Source organism: Anabrus simplex, chromosome 3 (assembly GCF_040414725.1).
Source record: "Anabrus simplex isolate iqAnaSimp1 chromosome 3, ASM4041472v1, whole genome shotgun sequence".
NCBI classification, from domain to species: Eukaryota; Metazoa; Arthropoda; class Insecta; order Orthoptera; family Tettigoniidae; genus Anabrus; species Anabrus simplex.
In genome coordinates, this window is record NC_090267.1 from 329,108,800 (window position 1) to 329,119,350 (window position 10,551).

The 10,551-nt window shown below is 38.7% G+C and overlaps 1 protein-coding gene across 1 annotated transcript; it reads left to right on the plus strand.

Annotated features, from left to right (window-relative positions):
• The first annotated feature begins 7,896 nt into the window (after positions 1–7,896).
• LOC136867289 (WD repeat-containing protein 18) lies at positions 7,897–9,528 on the plus strand. Its single transcript, XM_067144440.2, has one exon. The coding sequence runs from the start codon at positions 8,138–8,140 to the stop codon at positions 9,398–9,400; it is 1,263 nt and encodes a 420-aa protein (XP_067000541.2). The 5' UTR covers positions 7,897–8,137; the 3' UTR covers positions 9,401–9,528.
• The last annotated feature ends 1,023 nt before the right edge of the window (positions 9,529–10,551 follow it).

Genomic DNA, 10,551 nt, shown 5'->3' on the forward strand with positions numbered 1-10,551 from the left:
GATAACCTGTGTGTATAGGGAGCGTGCACGGTACAAGTAACAGAGCGCTCTGGCGGAGTTCCGAGAATTAATACGGTGAGAGTGCGTTCCGCTGGAAGACTTGCTTCATAGCAAATACAGTATTTGTTCATAGTTATGGCAAAAAGTACCGTTGCATCTTGTCGTCAAGATAAATATGAAGTAATGCTATGGAAGTTGTAATGCTGTACGTATAAAAATACGTTTAAACCTGATACAGGGCGAAATGAATAACAAATTGTAACTATCTCATATCTATGAAGCTGGGAAAACTCAAATTTCACGAGTGAGATTTCCGGTGAAATTGACTGTGCTTTTGACAAGCTATTGATGGGCAGCATCTGGTAAGCAAATAAACAGGAATTCAGTTGGAATAAGTAGATAACATGTCATGTTGCTAAGCGAAGTTCTGATAAGATAGATTTATACGAGTGGATTATGTGCAGGGGTTACAGTTCTACGTTCTTTATTATTGGTGGCAAGAAATTTGCTAGCACACAAGCTACGTAAACAATGTCCCTGATATACGGAAACAGATCTTTAGGAATATTTTTTCAAGATTTTCAAAATTTTCACCTGCTTTATGCATCTGTCAACATGAATTCGCACACTTGCTACACTCTGAGTTTGTAACACTTCATTTTCTGTAAATCTCCCATTGTGAAGAAAAGGCGGCATAACAAGTAAAGAATGAGGTGACTGTGTTTTGATACCTGGGAATCCTTTGTCGGCTAATATAACGTCCCCCTCACTCAAAAGATTTAGGAAGCCTGAATTGTTAACAATAAAAGTATCATTAGTTCTTCCACCATAACAAGGGAAAACAAAAACAATAGCTCCATTTGGGGCCGCAGCTAATAAAAATTTAAATGGATAACATGACTTGTACGGAGAATACATGTAACATCTCTCATGTATTCTTGCTGGCGTTTCTGATTTCATTTATGTGCAATCTATTATAACTCGTGCGTCAGGATAATATGTTTTAAAAGCGCGAGGCAAAGTATTTTGCACAGATAGTTTGCTAGGCCAGAAAATAAAATTAGAAGTGCGTTTCTTGACTACTCCGAGAAGAGTAAAATAATATTCGCGCAGCAGTAGTCCGATGTACACCAAATATGACTGCCAAGGAAGCAAGGGACCAATTTCATTTTCATTCAAAAGAGTAAACAAATAACGTTATTACTTATATTTATAGACACTCTAGAAACAAAGAAAGAAAGAAAGTAAGAAACTGAATGTTTCAAATGAAACGCTTGTTAAATCCTTCAACTGTGCCTCACTTTTTATGCTCTGGTATCCATAAAATCCTCTGCATAATTATGTCTGGGGGGGGGGAGTGTTGGGACCACAACTTTTATCCACCTTTTCTGAAATACTTGAAGGTACTGTGCTTGAGTTGCACTGTGTGCCTACATCATTCCCACTATAAACACAAGTGAATTCGAAAGTCGTTGCTTCAATCTCAAATACTGCATGCACCGACTTACGTAGTTTTTCCCACACTCATTTTTCACAATAAATTCATGAGTTTCCTGATTAGAAGACGTATGTATATTTGAGCATTTCATTCGTTTACTCGCTCTTAAAACCGGGGTACATCACATTCTCTTTTCGGATTCTTCTTATAGCTCTCATGAAACACAGATGGTGATGGATGATTTTCAGTATTACTTGGCTTTCCTTCAACAAAATGTTCACTGCAAATGACGGAGCATTTGGTGGGTTCCGATGGAATTCCATCTGCACTGAAGTGCAGGAAAACATTTATTATTATTATTATTATTATTATTATTATTATTATTATTATTATTATTCGGCGTAGTCAAGACACGTGCACATGGAAGGACATGAATGTAATCATATGAACCCGCTGCAATGCATACTTGAAAAGAAATTTACTATTTCACAGTGTACTTAAATGAACGTGTTCTTGACTTGGCATACCTGGTATGTTTGAAATGTGTAATTTACGTCACAAATGAAATAAGGTAGCCTACTGAACTTATTTTATCCTTCCCACAGCCGAAATCCACTTCCTGCAGCTGCCTGATTCCTATGGACGACCAGGAAATGTGTGAAATGTATTTCCTTTTCCATGCGCATTTCTTTGTGTGTTGTGGCAGTTCACTGCACAACAGTTTCTATTTGATTTAGGCATTTTGATACACTACTACTACTACTACCACTATTTCATACCCACAGTTACACAGCCTGGACTGACCGCTCAAGACAAGATCACCAAATTGTTACCGATTTCTTCCGCTAGAGGCGCTAATAGCGGCCGTGCACGCTCCCTATAGAATATAATACTGCAGTTTCATGTCTGTTACCATGTGATCACATAGTTTTGCTACTCCACCTCAAGTGCACGTGAGTTTGTAGTACCTATTCTGCTGACATTCTGTTTATTTTGTGTCTAGAGTATTTATTTATTAGTGCCAGGGTATTATTCCCACAAATACCATACAGTACATGATGGAACTCTTATAGTAGTGCCAGACTGTGAATGATTTTTTTTTTTTAATGGATCTCCCAGTAACGGCTATACAGTCACCTATCTCGAGTACAGTATTCTTCGTTCAGTATGTGTGGTTATTATTGTTTTAAGAGGTGAACCAGTGAGGATTATCACCCCATCATGTGTGTTATAGACATCTTGCATAGGACCGGACATAGTACTTGCTATCATCTGCTTGTTGCTGTGTAGCAGCGCCTTCGTGGAAGAATCAGCTGGTGTACCACCGTTGCCCAGGGAATGCCCGAATGCCTTATCTAGCACTCTTCGGGGAGGCTCCTTCCTGAGAATCAACACATGGTACAACGAAAGGTCATCAGTTCCTTTCCTCACAGTCAACACAGACCAGTTATTATTTACTATGGCACTGAGATCCCTCTTGTGTCTTCAGTACCACAACCTCATTGGAATTTTCGACTTGCAAAGTGGGATAAATTTGCAGAAGGACTTGATAACACTGTACAGTGGATACGTCCAGTTCCTGAAAATTACAATAGATCTGTCAACACCATAAAAGCTAATGCTAGGAAGTTCATTCCCCGGGGATATCGCAAGACGTATATACCAGGATGGTCAGAAGAATGTAATCAGCTCTACACCGAATATCAGAACTCTCCTAATAAAACAACAGCTGATGAGTTGCTAAGGGCTCTAAATAAATCTAGGAGAGAGAAGTGGCACAGAACTACAGCAGAGATGGACTTCACACACTGTAGTCGTAAAGCCTGGAACCTCATAAGAAAACTTGGTAGTGACCCTACAATGAAACGCAGAAGTTTGCCAATGAACCCAAACACCATTGCCTCCAGACTGACACAAATCTCTAGAGCGAAGATGGACAAGGTACATGCAAGGAGTGTCAAGAAGCAACTAAGAACGGGAAGATCACAGTTGACATCCCATCCGGAGTATTCCTGTGACTTCAGTACTGAAGAACTGGACAAGGTTCTATCCAAGATAAAGATAAATAAAGCTGCTGGTCTGGATGAAATCTATCCTGAGTTTCTGAAGGCCATAGGCCCTGGTACAAAACAATGGCTAGTCAACTTCTTCAATGAAATTCTACGAACTGGTAAATTACCTAAGTTGTTAAAATAAGCCAAAGTAATTGCAGTCTTGAAACCAGGAAAGGAAGGAGCTGATGCTTCACATTATCGACCAATTTCACTCCTTAGCGTAATCTACAAGATGCTTGAAAGAATGATACTTAACCGTATCCAAGAAGCAATAGAAAGAGTCATCCCAGTTGAACAAGGAGGTTTCAGAAAGAATCGTAGTTGTTGTGATCAGGTATTAACACTGACAACAGAGATTGAAGCAGGATTTCAGAAAAGACTGAAGACTGCTGCAGCTTTTGTCGACCTTACGTCAGCCTATGACACGGTCTGGAGAGAGGGACTGTTGCTCAAGTTTGTTCAAGTCATCCCTTGTCAGAAGCTAGCATGCCTACTAAACAACATGTTATCCAACCGTCGACTTGCTGCATTTCTGGATGGTGAAAGAAGCAGGTGGAGATCTCTAAATAAAGGTTTACCCCAAGGGTCAGTTTTATCTCCCATTCTATTCAATCTTTACATCCATGACCTGCCAAGAACAACTTCAAAGAAGATACAGTTTGCAGATGATCTAGCTTTAATTACTCAGAGTACGGATTTGGCACACTGTGAGGATGTACTTACAGAGGACCTAGCTATCATGTGAGACTATTTTCATAAATGGAGACTCCAACCAAATCCTAGTAAAACGGAAGTAACAGCATTCCACTTGCATAACGTGGAAGCTAATCGGAAGCTACATGTGCTTTTCAACGGAAGTCTCCCACAACTTCTTCCCAAAATATCTGGGTGTCACACTGGATCGGTCCTTGTCGTTCAAACAGCATTGCTCGAATCTGTCAAAGAAGCTGAGTACAAGAGTAAATCTACTGCATAAACTAGCGGGCAGCAACTGGGGTGCAGATGCAAACACTCTTCGCAGTGCTTCACTTTCTCTAAGTTAGTATACTCAGCTGGCGAGTACTGTGCTCCTGTGTGGGAAAACAGCGTACATTCGAGCAAGATTGACGTACAGCTCAATGAAACCATGAGAGTTGTTACTGGTACAGTGAGGTCCACTCCTACTCAGTGGCTGCCTGTTTTAGCAAACATTGCTCCTCCAGATCTGAGGAGAAAAGCAGCAAAAGTACAGTTTCTCAAGAAGACCTTTGCACACAAGAACTCACTTTTGTTCAATGCCTTACGAGATCCACCTGTGATGAGGTTAAAATCCAGGAATCCACTCTGGGCTGATCTACACTCCTATGAAAAATTCAGTGTAACAGCAGAATGGAGACAGCGATGGGAACAATGTCCACCCACCAACGCCTTTCTGATTAAAGACCCAACGAAGAAAGTGCCAGGTTTCGATCTTCCTCGAAAGAATCCAGTGAACTGCTCTTCAATCTTACACTGAATAACCTCAAAAAAGCTCAATAACATACAACAAGTTTACACGGTCGTGTATTAATCCGTTATCTAACAAATCTTGATCAAACTCTCCAACAACATTCTTGCCATTCCACTATAAGGCACCTAAATATTGATGCTCATTCTTCTAAGAAGTGATGCTGATCTATAGAATATTTAGACCTCCCCAAAAAAACATATAAGCTGAACATGTTTCAATGTCCTACAAATATAAAAAGAATATTTAAATGCTATGACTTCAATAGACTATAATGCCATCCCAGTATCAGTATTTTCTCCATTTAACAGGATATGAGTAAGACATCCCATTGAAACTTCAAGACAAGTTTGACTAGTTCAGTTCCAAAATGTACCATAAGTTTGAATATATTATTGTAAATTGTGTAAACATAGTTTTTAAGAATAGTTCTAGCACACGTTAATCTCCAATAAGTTGTAAAAATGTACAGATGATTAATCCCAATTGCATCAAGCCGTTCTCATTACCGACATTATGAAAGTTAACGGTCAATATATTTCCATTAAATGTGAACAAGAGTAGAATGTCACATTAGAACTTTAAAACATGGACGGCTTGACCACTCCTTTGCACTGTTATATAAATAATATTGACTATGATTAATCCTAAAATAGCATCCACTCAGAGCTCTGACTTGGAGATAGAATTAATAGCTGGTGATGTCTGCAATGCCAGGCGAAACATGTACCATACTCATACTTAATGTAATGACATTGTTATAGTCATAAAGACTCAACCAGTATTGAATAGGTGGTTTCAATAAATTAATGTTTAACATTTAATAATTGAACTATACGGTCAATATGAAAATAATCACTTGTAATAATCTATTTTATCTAACTTAAAAATATGTCCAAAACTAAAATAGATCTTCTTCCTCTAACTTAAGTGGGTAAAGAGGATATTCATACGGGGGCTCATTTGACCCACCTGTATAATTTTCATGTTCTTGACGTAACTAATGTTGAAATGTGTTGTCAACCACAAGTGGAGATTTAGAACTGATTGTTATATGTAGACTGGTCAAGATTGTTGTGAATGAAAATATGAATTAACGGTGTTTTTACACAGTTAAAACTTGTCAGTCCTATTCTGTTTAACTTAAAAATATGTCCAAAACTACAGTAAAATGGATCTTCTTCCTCTAACATAAGTCTTGGGTAAAGAGGATATTCATACTGGGGCTTATTTGACCCACATATATCATTTTCATGTTCTTAACGTAACCAATGTTGAAATGTGTTGTCAACCACAAGTGGAGATTTAATAATAATAATGTTATTTGTTTTACGTCCCACTAACTACTCTTTTACGGTTTTCGGAGACACCAAGGTGCCGGAATTTAGTCTCGCAGGAGTTCTTTTACGTGCCAGGAAATCTACCAACACAAGGCTGACGTATTTGAGCACCTTCAAATACCACCGGACTGAGCCAGGATCGAACCTGCCAAGTTGGGGTCAGAAGGCCAGCGCCTCAACCGTCTGAGCCACTCAGCCCGGCAAGTGGAGATTTAAAACCAATTGTTATATGTAGACTGGTCAAGATTGATGTTGTAAATGGAACTATAAGCATTTTAGCTTCGGGTCTTATGTGACGACAAGGAATTGTAAAGAGTACAATCTTAGGCTGTTGCGTAATTGGGAAGGAACATCCTAGGCACTTAATACAGTCTTGTATGAATATCATTCCCGTTGATGTGTTGCTTGGCCTTTGGGAGGGATCTTAAGATTATTTGTTCAGTTCATACTAGGTGGACCTGTCTGTTCCGGCAGCGCCTGTCTTACTAACATTACTACTCCTGGTGTTATATAACACATTCACAACAATCTTGAGCAGTCTACATATAACAATCAGTTCTAAATCTCCACTTGTGGTTGACACATTTCAACATTAGTTATGTCAAGAACATGAAAATGATATAGGTGGGTCAAATGAGCCCCCGTATGAATATCCTCTTTACTCAAGACTTTCGAGGAAAAAGATCCATTTTATTTTTGGACATATTTTTACTCACATTTATCTATTGTTCACATTTTTAAAATTATTATCCTGACATGTTAGTCTTAAGAGATTATTAACATTCATATATTATACTATGTATGGTTAAATAAGGTCCCAAACCTTGACCTAAAGGTTGTATACAGGCTGAAGATGCCCAAATAATGGGTGAAACATGTACCTGATAAGTCTACATAAATTCATGTAGATTCAAACCACATTAAACGTAGAAAGTATTGAATAAGTGGTTTTATTAAATTATCTTTGAGATTTTATGCCAAACTTAGTTTGTCGATCATTTGTGCTGTTTTCATATTTCATTTGTATGGTTCCTGTGCTCTGTGCTTGCCTGAACAACCTGTTCAAAATATTTTAACAAATTCATACCAGCACAAATATGTATATTTTTTTACAATTTGCTTTACATCGCACTGACACAAATAGGTCTTATGGCAACGATGGGATAGGAAAGGGCTAGGAATGGGAAAGAAGTGGCCGTTGCCTTAATTAAGGTACAGCCCCAGCATTTGCCTGGTGTGAAAATGGGAAACTGCAGAAAACAATCTTCAGGGCTTCTGACAGTGGGGTTCGAACCCACTATCTCCCGGATGCAAGCTCACAGCTGTGTGCCCCCAACTGTACGGTTAACTCGCCCGGTCCAGCACAAATAAGAGAGTCATTCAAATGAACTAGTTCTTTCAAGAGAAACCGTCCTCTTGACATTGCACTGTGAGAGGCTCTGTTGGAGAGCAGGAGTTTGATGTGCTGGAGTGGAGGGCTGTGTGTTTGACCAGGTTAGTGTGTAACAAACTGCTTAAAGCAGAAATCTCAAACTTGAGTGCACTTGTAATTATAACTGTATACAGTAGTAGTCCCCTTAGTTTTGGTGACCCTCCACAATATTAGGTTCACGAGATCTGGTGAATCTTATTGTGTCTGTCCCTTGTGGAATCTAGGTCATGATTTTCAGACTGCTTCAACCGTTTCATTCTGTAAGGTGTGATAGAAACATATTTTATTTTAAACCTATACAAACCACTACTTTAATCTAATAGTTCATCTTTTGGCTTGGAATGTTGCAGGAACTATCTTGACCTTCAAGATCTTCAGGTGATAGTGATGGGTGATCAGACTGAAGTTATAGTCACTAGTGATGCTTCAGGTTTATTGTGGAATATATGCATCTGGGATTCCCGCACAGGGACAGCATTAATGACCTACAAGGGAGGAGGTGTTCCTGCTCCCAATTCTGTCTGTTTCCTGGGCAACGACTATGTACTTGCTGGAGAGAAATCAAGACCTCTCATACATGCATGGCCTGTGAATAGTCAAGAAACTTTACAACAACAACTTGGTCGTATTGTATGTCCAGGATGTGTCACTGCTTTGGCTATTTCACCTACAAATCGTTATTGTGTTGCTGGAATAAATGAAAAGTTGTATATTTGGGAGGTCGCTTCAGGACGTTTAATGGCTGTTGCTACAAGGCATTATCGAACTATTACTTGCATAAGGTTTACAGATGATGGATCTCATTTTGCTTCTGCAGGACATGATGGTATGGTACTGGTTTGGCCTTTGGCATACCTCATTTCACAACACACTAGTGAGTTGTTGGTGCAATCTGAAGCTGGACAGGCAGATCCTCGATATATTTTCTCAGATCATTCTCTACCAGTTGGAGATCTGTTCATTGGGCATGGAGGTATGCGAGGTAGACTGTTGTCTGTGTCTGGTGATCGCACCTGCAAGATATACGACTTAGCTTCAGGTGTTCTTCTGTTATCTATTGTCTTTGACTCTGCTCTCTGTACTGTTACTATGGACCCAACAGAAACACATGTATTCATTGGTGCAGTCAGTGGTGCCATTCATCACTTCAAACTTTTAAATCCCCCGCGAACACGAGACTATCATCCCTCCAAAGAAGAGATTGGAGACACTTTTGTTGGTCACTCCAAAGCTGTCACATGTCTTTCAACATCCTTAGATGGCATCCGACTTCTGTCTGGATCAAGTGATGAAACAGTGATCTTGTGGGATATTCAGAGTAAACTACGTATTAGAACAATACAACACAAAGGCCCAGTAACTAATGCATTCTTTTCATTGTTACCAAGACAAGTATTCTCCGACTCATTTAAGCCATCCATTCTTCTTCAGGGTTTCAAGAAAAGTTTAGAACTAAATGGAGATGAATTGTATACTGTTGTTATTATGAACAAAGAAAAACAGGAAGATGAAGACTGCTTGGATATCTCTGAAGCTAATTTATCAGATACTGTTGACCAAAAATCAAGCCTTGAAGATGAAATTCTCACTCTTAAGAAAATTAACCATGATTTGTATAAGTTTGCTGTGGAAAAAGTATTACATCGGTAGCTTGTAACTATGGTGTTTATTGCAATGTATTACATGTCCAATCAAATGTCATTTTCTTGGAAAACCTTTGTTTATATGCTCTCCAGTTAACATGTTGTGTATATAAACTTTGAGATATTTCAGACTAAATTTCTTTAAATATCTTTTTTATTTTCAACAATACCTTTACAAGCTCCTGCACTGAAAAAGAACAGATTCAAATTCATGGCAGATTTTATCAGGATATGAGATATTTTGAAGTTGTTTTTCTTCAGGACATGTTTTTTCTGAAGAAAAAAATCTGTGTAAAACTGTGTCAACAGGTTTAACTCAAGTTTTCCTTCCCCAGCTCCATTTAGATAATGTCCTCATTCCAGATCTATAGATACTGAAGCTTTGGAAAGAAAAACAAAAGTAGCATCCTCATCTATAATATTTCAAATCAACAACTTTTCTTGCCTTATACCAGGTGATTCAAAAGGTTGCACAGAAACTGAAATAGTCCATATGGGGTCAAAATACAAGAATTTCTTAACAGGAAAAGCATAGTCTAGGACAAAACCGCCCATTAAGGTAAGCCTGGGAATGTCAGGAATGACCTAATGGACAATTTATTTTATTTATTTATTTATTTATTTATTTTATGCTCTTCATTCCTAAATAATCCAGAACTGACACTCAATGAAGCAATTGTTGTTTGTTCATGGAGTGAAGTTAAACACTGGACACTAAATGTTGTTTACAAAAGCTGTTCAGACTGACATCCACCACATTTGATACAGGCATTGTAAACAACATTGTTTCTGGTGCCTTATTTCTCTTTGTTCACAAGTGACTGTTACTTCGTTGATTGTTCAGTTCTGAATTGTTTAGGAATTTAGAGCATTTTGGAAAAATAAATCAAATAAATTGTCTGTTATGTTGTACCTACATTCGCAAGCTGTCCGGCTCCATGGCTAAATGGTTTGGTGTGCTAGCGTTTGCTCCAAAGGGTCCCGGGTTTCATTCTCGGCTGGGTCGGGTATTTTAACCTTCATTGGTTAATTCCAGTGGCTCGGGGACTGGGTGTGTGTGCCGTCTTAAGCATTATAATTCATTATAGGTATGGTCCCAATCTTAAAGATGCACAGAGGCAGCACGCTGGTTAGTTATAGGTACAAGCAGATATTACC